The sequence below is a fragment of the Crinia signifera genome, chromosome 8, assembly GCF_055691185.1.
Source record: "Crinia signifera chromosome 8, ASM5569118v1, whole genome shotgun sequence".
In the NCBI taxonomy this organism is placed as follows: Eukaryota; Metazoa; Chordata; class Amphibia; order Anura; family Myobatrachidae; genus Crinia; species Crinia signifera.
Genome location: NC_139224.1, coordinates 56,261,215 through 56,278,193, shown reverse-complemented (window position 1 = coordinate 56,278,193; position 16,979 = coordinate 56,261,215). Strand labels below are relative to the sequence as shown.

Here is a 16,979-nt window from a genome sequence, read left to right as displayed (position 1 = left end):
TGGCCACCAATAGGACTGCTAGCATGCAGAGGCCATGGGCCACTATGAGCTGTATGAAAGTAGTGAGGTAAAATACAGTTAAATTATGGTAAATGTAAACAAGACATTCAATGGGTACAGATGCATCCTTGGCATAGGCCAGGCATGTCCAAACTACAGCCTTCCAGCTGTTGTGAAACTACACGTCCCATCATGCTTTGCCACAGTTTTGCTATTAGGGAATGCTAAAACTATAGCAAAGCATGCTGGGATGTGTAGTTTCACAGCAGCTGGAGGGCCGCAGTTTGGACATGCCTGGCATAGGCTGACCTTCACGTGAAGGTTTTTGCAGCATAAGGGATCAGACTAGTAACTGAATGAAAGCTGTCTGGAAAAAGTAACCGCCCACTAAATTAATAGTTTTGGAAAGGCAGAGGGGTACAGTCTTGTTGCATTAAAAAATGTTAAACCCCTTTTAAAGATTAAAGCACACAGGGAAAAATGTATTCAGCATCACATTGCTGTGCTGATCTGTGAGACATTGATTACAATTGAGTGTCATCTGATTTACCATGGTAACCAGGCACATGACCTGATGTAATGCTTAGAGGAATTGGATTGTTTATGGGCTGTATTCAATGAGAATTATTCTCTTCTTGCACTCGCCCTGTTCCGGAGGGCTCGCTGCCACTCCTGCTCCCAATATTCAATGTGGTTAAGACTCGCCGCCACTCGCGGCGAGTCTTAACCCCTGCAGCGGACGAGTGTCCGCGGCAGGGAGCTGGCAGGGAGCCGGGGGCAGCCAGGGAGATTAAAGTCTCCCTGGCTGCCCCAGAACATATGTGGAGGGGAGGTGGGTTTCCCGGGACCCAGGCAGCACAAATTGTTCTGACTTACTAAAAAAAAAAAAAAAGCCTTGGAGCATTAGGTGTCTGTTTCAAAGCAATAGGGTTAAACTACTGATCATTCCTTATTGTGGCAATACGGATTTTTATCTGTATAAGATGCTGCCCCAGCAAAGAGCTGTATAATGTAGTAATAGTGGTAACTGCAAGTTCTGACACTGCATATGCACAGCTGTATGGTCACATGTAAGGAGGCTGCCAGAGGGAACACAAGATTGTTCCTATTGCATTTTTGCAGGTGAGCAAAGTGGCTAATGACCTTCCGGTTGGTGTTGGCCAATGGGCCCAAGCTCTGAAAAACTATGGTTTTAGGGCAAGTTGTCTCCATTTACAATACTGATGATTGCGGTCTGCCCCATTGGTTAGCCAAATGCAGGATATATGTATGATCTATCCTGCATTTTGATAATGGTAAAACATAAGTTTTTATTTTATGAATTAAATATTAAAGGTTCTTACAAGAGATACCCACTAAAAGCAAAATATTTAAAGGTTAAGGATAGGTGAATAGTGAACGTAGGTGATTTAAAATGAGACTATACGTTCACTGATATGCTTATGTGCCAAATGAGACCGCAGAAATTCTGTTACCACTGTATCTAAAAAACTGTTCATTTACTTTTCATATTATTTTACCTTTTGAGGCTTTAAGCCATTTAAAAAAAAAAAAAAACTGCTGCTGATCTTCTGTTCATATGGGTCAGCTAATAGTTTGTTGTACCGGATCTAAAGAAGAGCGCAGTCATGGGCAGATTTATTATACCTGGTGAAGTGAAAGTGGCTGGTGCTAACAAACCAGCAAATCAGATCTTAACTGTCACGTTATAGGCTGGGTTTGAAAAATGACAGGAGCTGACTGGCTGCTATATAATCACATAACACTTTATTGCTTTACCAGTCTTAATAAATCTGGCCCTTAGTGTTCAGATTTAAATTTTTAGGCAAAGGGGGGGTATTCAATCTAGGATCATGGCTGTCGATCCCTCCCGCCAGCTGTGATCCTGGCTTGTTTTGATCGACAGGTAGGATTCAATGTCTAGCCTGCCGATCAACGCAAAGAGTGGCGTGGCCGCTAAATCAGCCGTGGATTGTCAATCTACGGCCGGGATTGCAACAATCCACGGCCGTGATTGGCAGAATGTGACCATTCTGCCATGATCCCTCTTTAATGCCCCCATTCCAAAACACCCCCCCCCCCCCCCCCCCCCCCTCCTTCAGGAATAGCAGGGCGGCACATTGAATAACCCCCTCAATGTTTTTGGTAAGGTAGTGAAGGCCTATTTAGTTAGTCCTGCACTAATTACTGCGCCATCTTGATCCAGTTAGTGGGGATTTATGACTGAATGAATCCCCAAGGGTCTTTAGATATATTGTGCCAGCAGATGCCCGATATATCTAAACAACAACATTTACAAGCATATCGCTCATAAGCACTGGCCAATGGTGCATCGATATATCGTTCATGCAATAGAACGGCCAATGTATTGGCCAGTGTGTACACACCTTTTATTAGCTGACTGGTTGATACTTGATCACCCTCCAAGCCTTAGTAAACAGACTCCGCATATTATTAGTAATCACTTTTTTTTTTTCTTTAAATTTATTACTCGATTCAGTAACACGTACATTTAAAATTTATTTATTTAAAATTCATTTGCTGGTGATAAATATATATCTATTTAAGAGAAGAAAAAAACCTTTTCCAAAATAACATGTCAAATCTTCTGAAATGTTAATGATATTTAATTATTAAGACATTGCACATTATTCCCAGTCTTGAAATGTTCCATACATAACCCCAAATGTTTTAAAAATTCAGGAATGTCTCCATGGAATAAGCCATGGGCAAGAGCAAAAAAAACCTTTTAGAAATTGTACAAACTTTAGAAAAAAATATCTGCAAAAAACGCAGGTGGTCCTAAAAGTGATTTCTGTGGCTGCCTGCCACATACCAGAATATCATCCAGGAAAGTTATTAAAATCATGTGGAATTTTAAAGAATCAACTAGAGTTCTGAATTCTCAGAGCAAACCAGTGACTAAAGGCATTTGGTGTTCTACATCTACAGCGCGCAGGGTTACCAGGCTCTGCCTAATTCACAGCTGTGGAAACCAGTCCCACAACATTTCACTTGTTGGTCCCCATCTCCTTCTTTTGTATAGATAATGTACAGATTCAGGTAGCACTTTGAAAAATAAAAAATAAAAAGTTGAACAGAGTTAGCCAGTATTTCCAAGCTGTGGTCGAACTACAACGCTCAGCATGAAATCAAACATGCTGGGAAAGGTAGTTAGACAACTGGAGCACTGATGACAATCCTATAGCCATACTAATTTCAGGCAAGTATAGAAGTAGCTACCTAAAATATGCTAATGAGAGCAGTCATCAACAGGCACAGCTCCAGGAGTCTCCAGCCATGTCTTTGCTGTCAAGTTTTATGCTGTCTGTGGATTTCTCACTGAATACTGGCCCGCCGTGCCTCATCATCAGCTCTGTGGCCATCTTCACAAAGGCCTCTTCCACGTTACTGGAATCCTTGGCGGATGTTTCAATGGCGCTGATGATGTCATAATGTTTGGCTAGGGCTTCCGCTTCTTCAAGCTGGACTTCACGAAACTCATGCATATCAGACTTGTTTCCTGTGGGGTAAGAGGATATAGTTAGACAGTGGACATTCATGTTATGTTTTTCTTTACCTCTGTCCCACCCCCAAGCAAAAATAATGTACGCTTTTAGAGAACTAATATTTTATATTCTCCATACCCCATTCACCCCAGCCTTTTTTCCCCCCAAGACCACCTGGGTGTAATGCTGGTGTGAATGGGTCCTGGGCCAAAATCCCAGGAGCCATGCTCTGGTATTTCAACCCTGGTAGCTACAAGGGTTGCTCCCACGATCTTCCTAGGTGCAGTGTGAATGGGTAACCCGGACCGAGCAACCCAGGTCCCGTTCAAAGCATGGTGGAGGCAACGCTGTCAGCTCCAAGCAATGCCTCCTTCCCGCCCTTTGACGATGTGCCGACACATCAATAAGCAGTGTCACACTGGGAGCTTGCAGAACGCAAATGCCAGGTCGTTCCTGTTATGGACTCGTGTCCTAATCCTGGGAGTGATCCCAGCATTTGTGGTAAAAATGGGGTATCCGTGTCTAAAACGGCTTCAGTTCTAGACACAGAAATGTTTTCCTTGAAAGTCTTAGGAATACCCTACGTCAATGTATTTTATAGCTCCAGTTGTCAAATATACAGATAGAGGCCTCCTCATTTAGCCTGTTAATTGGATTAAATGAGTGATAGGATTACTATGCTAATCCCCTACTGCATTGATCTATGCATTGTATTGCAGCTGTGAACAATAGGATAGCCATGGCTAGCCACTACCTAAGGAACAAAGTTGACAGGGGCTCCAACTGTATTTAAAATCTCTACCTGGCACTTTTATTATTTTATTTTAATAATGACCAAGTACACACTTAGGGCCTAATTCAAGGGAAGCATCTGTGCAAATGCTGCAGGGGGTGTTTGTAGGAGATCAGACTTTCTGCAAGATCCAAGTGCTGCTTCCTCTGCTGCGGATCCTTATCGCAATCATTGGGCGGGCGGCGTTAGTGCGGATTTGTAATAGCTCCACCGGCTCAAGTGTGAAATCATTTTTTTTTTTTTATTATTTCATAATTACAGTTGCGTAGCAGCTGGAAAAAACATATGGTACTGTATGAGTACACACCTACAGATTAGGCTGTCCAATCTATTTGGTGGGAACAAAAATCTGGAAATATATGGAAGCAAATGACAGTCAACCACTTGCTAGCAAACACATAGAAATGGACAAAAATGATTGGATAAATGTGTAATCGACAGGGATTTCACCACTTTGTCAGAATTGTAGTGTAAACACGGTGCGATTCTGACTAATTTTGTATTCGCTTTTGACTATATAATTGAAAGCTAACACTTTTCTGCCGCATTCTATGCCGATCCCGTCTACTGGAAATCGAACAGAAAAATAAACTGCAGGCATAAGTATATAGTACAGATCTGTCATATATATAGTCAAAATCAAATGTTTTGCTTGCAGTGCAATTCGATCTCAATCGAATTGCAAGGAAATCGCACCGTGTGTACACACCTAATGACCATTGTCGGTTTTTCAGTGTTTATTGGAGCAAATAAGAATTAAACATTTGTTCCCACTAGACCCAGGGGTTCTAAAAAATTATGGGGTTATTGAAAAATGGCCACCACATGTAAGGTAATGGAAGTGAGCGCTATATTAACAGGATGGCAGTGGTTAATGGTGGGATGGAAGAGGGTGTCAGGGATGGAAGAGGGAGGCAGTGGGTGTTTACTTAATGACTTAACCTGTCCTCCCCACATCCACAGCCATATTAGCCTGATGGTCAGCAACAAGTCATGATCCCCTGCTGAGGTGGTGGGGACCCACTTTGGGGTCAGGACCCACAGTTTGAGAACATCTGCACTAGACAAATTGGACAGATAAAGCTGTAGGTGTGTATGGGGGCTTTACAAAATGATCTGGCCTATGTAAGAGTGAAGGAAGGAGGACCCTCTGCTGCCGTAAAACTTAAATTCTCACTGGTCAGATTCCCTCAGCACCAACTATACCCCATGGTCTCTTCAGTGTCCCCTTTTGCTGAAAGAAAAAAGTAATGTTGAGATTTTAAAACCCCACACTGAAATCTATCCTCGAACTCTCTTTCCCTCTGTCAAAAGATATTTCTCCACATGTAATGTAGGTTCCGTGTACTTTCTTACAGAGAACATATTTTTTACTGCCACATCAATTGCATATTTTTTGCTCCAAGGAATGTGTCCTATCAAGCATATGGTTGCCTAATGCTAGGCCTGAACAGTGTCTTGAATGCACTACTAGCTAATATGATATGCTGGGACTTGTAGTTGTGTGACAAATGGAGAGCAACAGATTGTCCATGATTCCACCTATCCTCCTTGTGTAAATGATCTGCTTCCTACCAGACTATTTCCTATTTAGCCCAAATTCAGCTTGCCATAACCTGTACATTTTTTTTGTATTAGAATGTCTGTGGTCGTTTTTCAAAGGTTATTGGGTCTTTAAATTTAAAGTATAGCCTTTCTTATTAGTGCATCGTAACGGTCTTTCCTTTGACTCATTTAGACCTCAGGGCGAAGTACTAAGCAACTGTGGGAGTAAAACGTTCAAGTTACATTTATTATGAGAGCAACTGTGGCCATTCAGGTAGTCTGTAATCAACTAACATGTGGCGTTTGTATATTCGCCCCGTGCTTGCATGGGATTGCTCCGGGAACTCCGGTTTTCTCCCATAATCTAAAATTATACCGGTATGTTAATTGACTCCTGACAAATGATGTGACCTCTTCCATACACATAGGGCAATTTCTGCTAGCCTGGATGTTGAGTTTTACCCTTGTACTGTTGTCCATGTCAATTTGTCGATAGACCAAAAAATGGCGTAATGACCATGTCTATATATTTCATGTGTCAACCCTATGACCCATACCCGTGGCATTGTTATGTCCAGCATTATTCAATAAATAACCTGTTTCTCAATAGATTTCTAACTTAACTGACTGAATTCCACCCAGGGTAAGCCTACATTGCATGCCCAAGATGGCTGCCTCACCGGTATTTTTCATGGGTAGTGTGTGTATATTGTTCAGCACCAACCCGCAGTATACTTATTGTGTTATCTAGGTTTAGCTTTTCTTAATTATTTCTGTATGCTTTCAAGTTTGACGGAATTATAACGCCTTTCTTCTATGAGCAGGATTGTTGATTTACAGATGACTGCAAACGGTTTGTTGCTGCCTTGCCTAATTATGCAAGTGAATTGTAAAAATATCGCTAGCTGCTATCCTGTCGCACATCCACACACAATTTACTCACCCTCAAAGGATTTTTCCAATCTGTGCAACTGTAAGGGCAGTATTCAATGAGTTTTATGGCGATGTGCAGCGAATCCTGTTTAGGATTTGCTTCAGTCGCCGTGTTCTGGAGCCTCGCTGTCCCCGTATTCAACGTAGCAGGGGCTCGCTGCCCCTGACGGCGAATCTTAACCCCTGCGGCAGGGAGATGGAAGTCTCTCTGCCTGCTCCAGAATGTATGTGGAGGGGAGGAGGGCTCCCCAGGACCCAGGCAGCACAAGCTGCCCCCCCCCCCCCCCCCGGGAGAGCCAGCAGAGGACCGGGTATTCACTGCTCCTGATCGTGCATATGTAATGATCGGGAGCAGTGAATATATGAATATCGGCTCGGCTCCCGGCCCCCTGCTGGCTGTTATGTGTAAAAAAAAAAAAAAAATTTTAAATTAAATATATATTCATCTGCTATAAGCACATGAATAAAAATAACATGCCCATTCACAGAATAACATTTCAGATTTTTTGACACCAAATGTAAAAAAAACCTTTATTTTAAAAGTTCGCATTCCACTTCTCCATGAAAAGATGGCGATTTGCGACACACAGCGAAAATCACTTAGAAAGACGGCGAAAAGTGTACATTGAATAGGGTGATTCACTTTCTGACACAAAAAAAAATCACCTTCCAAAATAGCACAAATTCGCCATAAAACATGGCGAATTGGCCTCATTGAATACTGTCCTAAGTCTGAGCCTTTCACGGCTCTGAGACAGGCTAATCGAAGCCGATGTCACTAACCCTACCTTAAATGCCTGGGCATGGCTGTGTGTTTTCTAACGCTCTCAGAAAATGGCCAGTATGCATCCCCAAATTCCTACTTCCTGTCAGTCAGATTGCACTTTGATAATTTTACGATTTCTGTCAGATTGTGAATTCAACCAATCGTGATCAAATGTGAATCAGGGCCTATCTACAATTTTTTTTTTTCAATAAAATTATTATTATTATAGAGATAGTAAAGAGCATAAGTCTTTCTCACTGAAGGCCATAAGATAACAGTTTAAGCTTGATACATAGAGCGATATGGCACCCAAATGGTCAATATACAAAAAGCCTTACTGATGAATGATAAGTCATATGAATACAGAAGGACATTTCAACCACGTGGGCATATAAATGCTCAGCCAGTTCTCACATGCACTACACATTGAATAAACGATTGGTTAGCCAGGTCCTGTCCCAGGATAGCAGGTGTCAGTACATATCGGCAATGTCCTGTCAATCAAACGCTGCTTGATTGACAGGACATTGCCGTTTGGGTGCAGTAAACAGCTTGTTTCAGGAAAAACGCAGGCATGCTCAAACTTTCTCAGGGAAGGCGTATGACATCAGCTAGTCAGTCTCTGAGTTGTAGAAAAGATCAAAGTTTTGCTCATTTGCACAGACTTGGAAAATTCTTAGATGGTGCATAAGTTGCAAATTGATTTGCACAACAGCGATCAAGTCTGAAACGACCCATAATTATTAATCAGATCATTAATCGGACTAAAGAATACTAAGATTTTGCAGAGAAATAACATACCACCTTGTATAGATCATTGTGCAACCAAAGCCTGATAGAGAATTTAACACAACCCCAAAGTAATTGCTTTTTGGCAGCTGAAGTAGGGTTCTGTATGCCCAGTTGTATCATTGTAGGGCCACCCTTATCTGTACACTACACTTCATATCCATCACCATTAGCAGTGCACAGTCACACCAGCTTTATCCCTGCTACAAAACATCAGTCTGAAAACAGACAAGCATATGCGCAACTGTAGCCCATAGTTCTGCCAATATGTTGACATTCGTTACATTGTTTCACATCCTCAGCCACAAATGACTGAATTGAGTTTTACTCGTCTGCACCTGGATTTGTATAGTATCCCTGAAGCATATACATTACAAGAACGATACAACCCCAAACCTAAACCTATCCTGTATTAACCTTAATGTTTTTATTGTGTTTTTTAAAGGATTTTGTTGCTCCCTTTTGTGCTTTTCAGACAATTTTAGGCAGGTGTTTTCATTATACAGTTCTAGCCAACGGACAGACATGCACTTGAAGATCAGAGTAGTAAAAAAGGAGCAAGTTAAATACAAACACCTAGTAAAACATGTCAACATTAACACACCAATCAGTAGCTGCACAATGTTGGAGCCAGCGTATTTCTTGACATCCTCTATCCAGCGAGGAATGGACCCAAAGGATTTCTTCTTGGTAATGTCATAGGCGATGATGGCACCATTGGCGCTTCTGTAGTAACTCTGCGTTATGGTCCGAAAACGTTCCTGTCCAGCAGTGTCCCAGATCTGCAACTGGGGAGCAGAAAAACAGACCAACATCTGTAATGTGCAACTGCCACCAAGTTCCCTGCCTGCAGCACACGCATGTACAGTAAGGAGAAGTGTAGGCTTCACAATACTCAGATTTTGCACATCATAAGGGATGTACACAGGGTGTGATTGCCTTGCTATTCCAATGGGATCCAATCGCACGGCAAGCAAAACACATTGGATTTTGACTATGTAGTACGGATCTGTACTATACAGTCTTGCTGCATAGTCTATTCGATTTTGATGCTGTGCATCGGAATTGAATGCGGCTGAAAACCGTTCGATGTTTATTCAATTTCTATTTGATTTTGACGATATAGTCAAAGTCGAATCGAAAGCTAGTCACACTCACACTGTGTGTACAGGCAATACACAGACAATGGTTTTCTGCTTATTAGGTGTACAGGCTTCTGCCAGTATAGGTCACCTATGTTCCTAAATAAGGTTTCACTTAACGGGACAGGCAACAAGGTCGACGGGGTTCTAGATCAACAAATGCATTAGGTCGACATGGTTTTTTTTCACTGTTATTTGAGCCGACATGTGCAGACAGGCGGTATTTCATGCCTTTCCATCCACTAGGGCGTGGTGGGAGAATAAAATAATGTGCCCGAAGCATTGCAAGCGATGCGAGGGGCTGCGATTGACTTCCAACTGTGTCCATGTCGACTGTGTCAACATTCGGGTAAAAAAAAAAAAGTGAAAAAAAAAACAGGTAGACCTTGCTGCCTGTCGACCCAACAGTGTCGCCCTAATGACTGTTGACCTAAGTCGGGTCCACAATACGATCCACACCCCACTTAACAGCAAATTGTAAATCAAATAAATGCAACATGTTTTCCTAAATCGCCACGTCACAAAACAGCATTGCTCAGCATGCAGCACTGAAACATCTGGGGTTTACATAGCATTTGCTTATGAAAACATCTTAGCCCAGGTGGAGATTATTATGAGCACAATAGGTCTGGTATATTGACTTACCTTCCAGGAAATGCTGACCCTCTCCAGAGCTTGCCATCTATGCAGCTGTGTTACCTGACACCTCAACTAATCAGAAATGAGCCAAAGCTTAAGTGTAACCAGAACATGATGATTACAAGAAATTGCACAACACTAAAAAACAAAAATCCAAATTCACTTACAAACCCCCAAAAATCTACACTGAAACTGATACAGGAAGATGGTCAGACACATCTCTGTATATTGGGGTATTTTTTCTCCTCAACACCAGCTGCATAGCAAATGCAATTACAGTGTTTATACATACACTTACCGTACTTTATTATTAAGGTTTAACTTAACACTGTTCCAGCTCCTAGTGTACTTTATAGGTAAATAGAAGACAACTGTTTTGCTGTGCTTCCTCTATTAAAGCCAGTGCAGGCTGACTCATGCCGGGTATTACTGTATTACTGCCTAAGGCACTACGTAATTCTATAAAGGGAGGGTTTTTGCATTACTCATTCCTCCACAGTTAGGTGTAACTGGACCTTTAGTATTATGAGGTAACCTATGTAACTCAGGTCTGTGACACCTTGCGTTATTGAACAAGCACAATTCTACCTAAAAGGTGGGAAACGAAAGTATAGCAACAAAATGATGAGGGTATTTCTGGTTAAAGGAAAAGAAACAGATCGAATCAAGGCCCATACACACTGGGCGATTTTGAGCTGAAAGCCACTCAAAACAGGAAGTTTGATCGCCCAATGTATATGGCCCGGCGATGAGCGGTGAGCAGTGATGGGAAAGCCGCTCATCTGCTGGTATTACCAGCAGATGAACGGCTTTGCATAGCGCTGCGCTATGCAAAACCTTCTGCTGACAGCGCGGGGCAGTTGTAAAGTGGTTCAGTAGGTACTTGTTTCCTAGCACGGCCACAACGATCATGATCATCGGGTGTAAAATCGGGGGCATCGCGTCGGTCGCGTCGCAGGCCACTAAAAATTACACCCGATGGCCGCGATTGTGGCCGTGCTAGGAAACAAGTACCGCTCAGTGTGTATGCACTGAGTGGCTTTCCCCTCAGCGGTCATCGCTGTCCATACACGCTGGGCATAATCGCCCAGTATGTATGGACCTTAAGGCGTGTACACACAGGCAAAAATCGCTGGCAATATGGTCGTTGAGCGACTATATTGCCAGCGATTGGAGTGTGCACCGGTGATAAATCGCCGGGTGCGCGCTCCCTTTTTCAGCCCCCTAATGGTCGCTAGTCGGAGGAGCATGCTCCTCTGACCAGCGACTTCCCTTTGCCTCTTCTCCCAGCAGTGTGACATTTTCATCAGCGACCGTCTCTGGTCGCTGATGAAAACCGGACACTGAGCAATATGATTGCTGAGCAATATATTGCCAGCGATCATATTGCTCCGTGTGTACAGAGCTTAAACCTACATCAGAACACTATTAAACGAAATACAGGTTAACCACACTTGTTAACGATATTTTTGTGCATATAGTCTAGTGCAGTGGTCGCCAACCCGTCGCTCGCGAGCGGCCGGTAGCTCGCCTGAGCAAAACGGGTGGCTCGATCACTGTTGCCCACCTGCACCTCCCATCTGGCCACCCATGTGTTTGGCACCCGCTCGTCCGTGGCTTGACTTGGTGGGTGGCATGCAGTGGGGTATGGCAGCACCGGGTCGGGTAGTGCTGGCAGGCAGGGGGTCCCTGTGGCATATGTGAGATCAGTGGCAGGGTCTACTAGTTACCATCTGCCACAGGGACCCTGCCGCTGACTTCACATAAGCCACAGGGACCACCTGCGCTGCCATACCCCGCTGCATGCCACCCACCAGTGTGTAGGGGGTACAGGGTTCGCAAATATGCGCTAAATCACATATTTTACCCACAAATGCTGACCAGGGATGAACTTTTTTGGAACAGGCGGGTCCGCTGGGACACACTCCGGGAGGATTGGCTGGGCAGCAAGTGGCAGGATGAACACAGGGCAGGCCCAGTGTCATTAGTGATAGTGGCACCGGTACTTCCGGAAGTCTTTGAAAAAAAGTGCAGATGGTGTTTAAAATGCAGAGCTGAGCCGGCTGCTGATGAGTCCCAGCTTGTGAAAAGGTCACCCTGCCCTCCCGCCCGCCTCACAGGATTTCTGCAGCCAGGGGCCTCCTGTTGGTGAGTTGTGGGAGCGGCAGCGCAAGGAGCAGTTCAGGCAGGGACATTCTCTTAGCACACAGTCACTCGGGGCACAGCAGGCAGTGAACTTGGCCGTGCTGTCCCGTCATAGCCGCAGCGTGTTCTTCAGCAAAACCTCTTCGGGCTTCAGCCACATACTGGCCGCCCGTGCCCACTGTCACAGCCGCAGCATGTCCGGCCACCACTGGGCTCAGTAGTGGGATTAGTACAGCAGAGCTATTGTATCCTGCAGCCCAACGTGGGTCACCAGTGTACAGTGGCTGCACTGCACTTCAGGACAAACATCCCCCATCACTGACAATAACATACACATATGTGTTGCCCCCTCTTCTTACTGGCTGCTGCCTGGACCTCACAGACACTCTGTACCCATATACAACAGCGCTGCTTGGTTAACATAGTTCCTGCTGCCATAAGCACAGTGCCCACCACAGCTGCCAGGCAACCTTTCACCCACTCCTGCCACTACACATGCATGTTGAGAGGAGGAAGTAGACAGCCCTGGTACACAAAGCCCTCTCACTACATTGGTGTGGTTACCATTTCCTGGCAGCAGCCCTATTGCCTGGCATGTACAGGGGGGTCAAATGGGTAACTACCTGGAGCAAATGGGGTGGATAGTTATGGGAGCATGGTGGGTGAGAAGGGTATTGTAAGAGGGGTAGGGGCGGTACTTGTTTCCTAGCACGGCCACAATCGCGGGCATCGCGGTTAATTTTTAATGGTCTGCGATGCGACCAACGCGATGCCGCGATTTCCCATTGAAAAAGTCAAAATCGCGTCGGTTGCATCGCATGTGGCCAAAAAAAGCATGCGATGGTACCGACGCGATGCCCGCGATTTCCCATAGGGAATAATGTGAAATGCCTCAATTTACCCAAATCAACATAGGGAACAATGTTAAATGGGCCAGAGAGCCCCAAAAAAAACCCTGACCAGTGAAATGGCCCCCCAAATATAGTTAACGCCACCCCCCGATCAACGTGAACCCGAAGCGTGGCGAGCGCAGCGGTACGCGTCCTCCGACCTTTTCATACCCCCACTATCCACGTCGGCGTGGAGTTGAGAATAGATAGTGTGGCGAGCGCAGCGAGCCCGAAGCGTGGCGAGCGGACGCGGATACCTGTGAAGCCCGCGAAGGGACGCGATTACCTGTGAAGGTATCCGCGTCCCCTCGCTGCGCTCGCCACACTATCTATTCTCAACTCCACGCCGGCGTGGATAGTGGGGGTATGAAAAGGTCGGAGGACGCGTACCGCTGCGCTCGCCACGCTTCGGGTTCACGTTGATCGTGGGGTGGCGTTAACTATATTTGGGGGGCCATTTCACTGGTCAGGGGTTTTTTTTGGGCTCTCTGGCCCATTTAACATTGTTCCCTATGTTGATTTGGGTAAATTGAGGCATTTTGCATTGTTCCCTATGGGAAATCGCAGGCATCGCGTCGGTCGCATCGCATGCGATTTTTTTAGCCCGCATGCGATGCGACTGACGCAATTTTTTTTACCTGTGATGCCCCAGATCAAGATCGTTGTGGCCGTGCTAGGAAACAAGTACCGTAGGGGCTTGGACCATTGGGGTGCTGGAGGTAACAGTGCTAAAAATATATGCGGTTTTTGCCATGGCAGGTGCTGAGGTTGTGGGAGGAAGCGTTAATAATGGTTAAGGGAGGGATGTACTAACGGGAAAATGCGGTAAAACACCCGTTTTACAGCATTTCCCTATGTATTACATTTACATATACATTTCCCCCGTCAACGCATTGTAGGGTGGCGATACCCTATAGAAGCCTATGGGCTTCTTTCGCCACCGGCCGTCCGCGCCCCCCCCCCCCCTCCCGTCCTCCTTTGATCTCCCCCCCCACCCCACGGGTGTCACAGCCGGGAGGATATCCGGCTTCAGGGGGGAGGAGGAGACGCAGGGGGACGTTGGCAGCCGCCGGGAGGTGACGGAGACCCCTGCAGACCACATCACAGGTATCGCGGGGGTCTCCGTCACCACAACCCGATGCTAGCCGCATAGGAGAGTGATAAACAACCAACCAATCAGCTCCTGCCTGACATTTTTAAAACACAGCCTGTGACATGGAAGGTAGGAGCTGATTATCTCCATTTTATAACTTTTGAAGCTTAGTGCATCTGGCCCTATACCATTTAAAAGACCACACTACCATACAGAACAGAACAGATTAACAGTCTCTAGCTCTCTAGCTAGAATATCCTGACACATCTTTAGTGGCAATGTTAAACCGGTTTCTTCTGTATACTTTCCTTGTATAACACACACACAAAAAAAGTCAGAATTGAAAAATCCTATTCAAGAGCGCTCTCAGCGACCACCCAGTCTTTAGAATGGGATTTTTCAATCCTCCCTGCCGCACTGTATCGTATGCGATACATCACTGGTGCTTAGCACCCATGATATGCAGCCCATCTTACGCGCACAGGAGTGCACATCGGATCCAAATGAATGTCATACAATTGCGATTTCTCAGCCTGATCTGTCAGAATCAGATGAAATTGGGCCCAAATTGCCGGGGTGTATGGGGGCCTTGAATTAGGCCCAATGTACAGGATCTCTCAGTTCGGGAATTTACCAAGATGAGAGTTCTACTAAAGATGGGATGTTGCCCATAGCAACCAATAATCCATTGTCCTTTACAGGTGTTCCTAGAAATGTACACAATATTGTTCTTATGATAGCGCAGTTGGAAGAATGCCAGGTCCGAACTCAAGCTATCATGTTAACTTATTTTGTCCTCCCACAGACGGGCTCCTATGCAAGACATCAATTTGTCCCGCACTTCCTGGTTATCACACCATTATATCCCCCCTCCCCAGGTGTCAGATCTACTAGGCTATGGCACACCTGTTCCACACCTGTTCTTATACTGTCTTGTCCAGCAAACAAGAAAATCAGGAAGTCCAATAGCAAATATCTAAGACACCAACAATACTAAATTAGGAAAAAGTGGTTTTGAAACATTGTTTATACTTTAAAGTCATAGAAAAGACGCACCATGGACACTGATTTCTGTTATCTTGGTGCCCAGGTTACATCATTTGACTCGTATCATTATTTCCATGAAATTAAATGTCAGGGGCAGATCCAAAAACTAAGGACACTGTTACATGAAGGTTGCTGATATCAATGTCACAATGATAGTACAAAAAACAGAAATATATGACGATCTGCAAGCACTGCCACAGTAAAGAGAGTCGCTACTGGCAGCCCTGTGTACCCACCTTCCCTGATCACCACTACACAATCTATTGTGCAATTTATTATATCTGTAAAAGTGGTATTCAGGGGCTAGCGCCTGCCTAGATCATGGATGAGGAACTCATATGCTGTCCAAAAAAACAATTAAGTCATATAATCCCCCAATCTTTCCCTTCAGAGAGCAGATAAAACCAGGCAGTCAGCAGAGTTTCCTAATCCGCAAGGCAGTGTAGAGGAGGGGGTTTCCTGTTATGAGGGCCAAGCACATACTAGCACAGTCACAACGTGTACATAACCCCATTTGTATATGGAAGTGCATGAGAGATGACACAGGTTATTTACAGGCGGACAATACGGTGCAAGGGAAGAAACTCCACGTTCATCTTGTATACCTCCTGGAACGGAAGCAGCAAGCTTTCTGCAATAACACACCACACACACACAAGCACATAATGGGGATTTACACTTTACAAAGCATACAGTATTTTTATAGTTACTGACGTCAGAGGTGGGAGCCCTAATTAACCCAGTGCGGGTCATAACTATGCAGATAGTTCTCTCCAGGATGCATTACCTGACTGTAGCAACAACAGGAGAGATGGGCTGCTCGGCACATTGGTTTTCAGGGGGTATCCTGAGACACCTGTCACATCATATAGGCAACCTCAGAGATTATACCACACTTTGTGGAGATAAATAGATATTTATTTATTCTCCAAAGAGAAGTGCACGCTGGAACTTGTAGTTCCACAACTGCTGCTGTCTCTCTCTCACCTTAATCCTCTTCCCCTGGATGTCCAGGGTCTTCATGGTAAAGTCCACACCGATAGTGTTTCCCTGTCGCTCCACAAACACACCGCTCTTGAATCGCTGCACCACGCACGTCTTCCCCACCCCGGCATCCCCGATCAGCACGATCTTGAAGAGGAAATCATAGGCATCGTCCGAGTCCTGTGGAGCGGACATGCCGGGGTCCCGGGAACTGATGGCACCTCCAGCAGCCCGTGACGTGGTGGTGCGAACACTCGCGGATCTGACAACGCGGAACTGCAGGACCCCTCTCTGTGTGTGAAGCGAGGACACCAGAGCTGCCCCTTTACAGTGCCTTACTCCAATACACTGCAAGTGATACACCACTTGCACATAGCTGTCCTCTGTATTGCCTGCCTCAGGTGTAATGGCAAGTGATACACCACTTGCAGATAGAGGACCTCGCAACTGCCTGTCTGCAGGACAACGCAAATTATAGACCATGTTCACATAGCAACCTGTGTTATTGCCTGTCTAAAGTAGAACCAAAATATATTTCTCTGAACTTTGCGAACCTAAAAATGTTCATTCGTTGCGTAACCTGTATATAGTCTTTATTACGCAAGTGTTGCTTAGAGCTGGTGATGTGATCATTTACATGTATGTCACACGCAAAAAGACAGTTCATGCAAACTGCACTGAAGACCCTTCACGGGACCATCATG

At 45.0% G+C, this 16,979-nt stretch overlaps 1 protein-coding gene across 1 annotated transcript; it reads right to left on the bottom strand.

Annotated features, from left to right (window-relative positions):
* Window positions 1-2,500: 2,500 nt before the first annotated feature.
* On the bottom strand, window positions 2,501-16,773 carry RAB43 (RAB43, member RAS oncogene family). The gene is made up of 3 exons (XM_083156442.1): window positions 16,279-16,773; window positions 8,940-9,123; window positions 2,501-3,523 (listed from the first exon to the last, which is right to left on the bottom strand). The coding sequence occupies exons 1-3, from the start codon at window positions 16,756-16,758 to the stop codon at window positions 3,270-3,272; spliced, it is 918 nt and encodes a 305-aa protein (XP_083012568.1). The 5' UTR covers window positions 16,759-16,773; the 3' UTR covers window positions 2,501-3,269.
* Window positions 16,774-16,979: the final 206 nt, after the last annotated feature.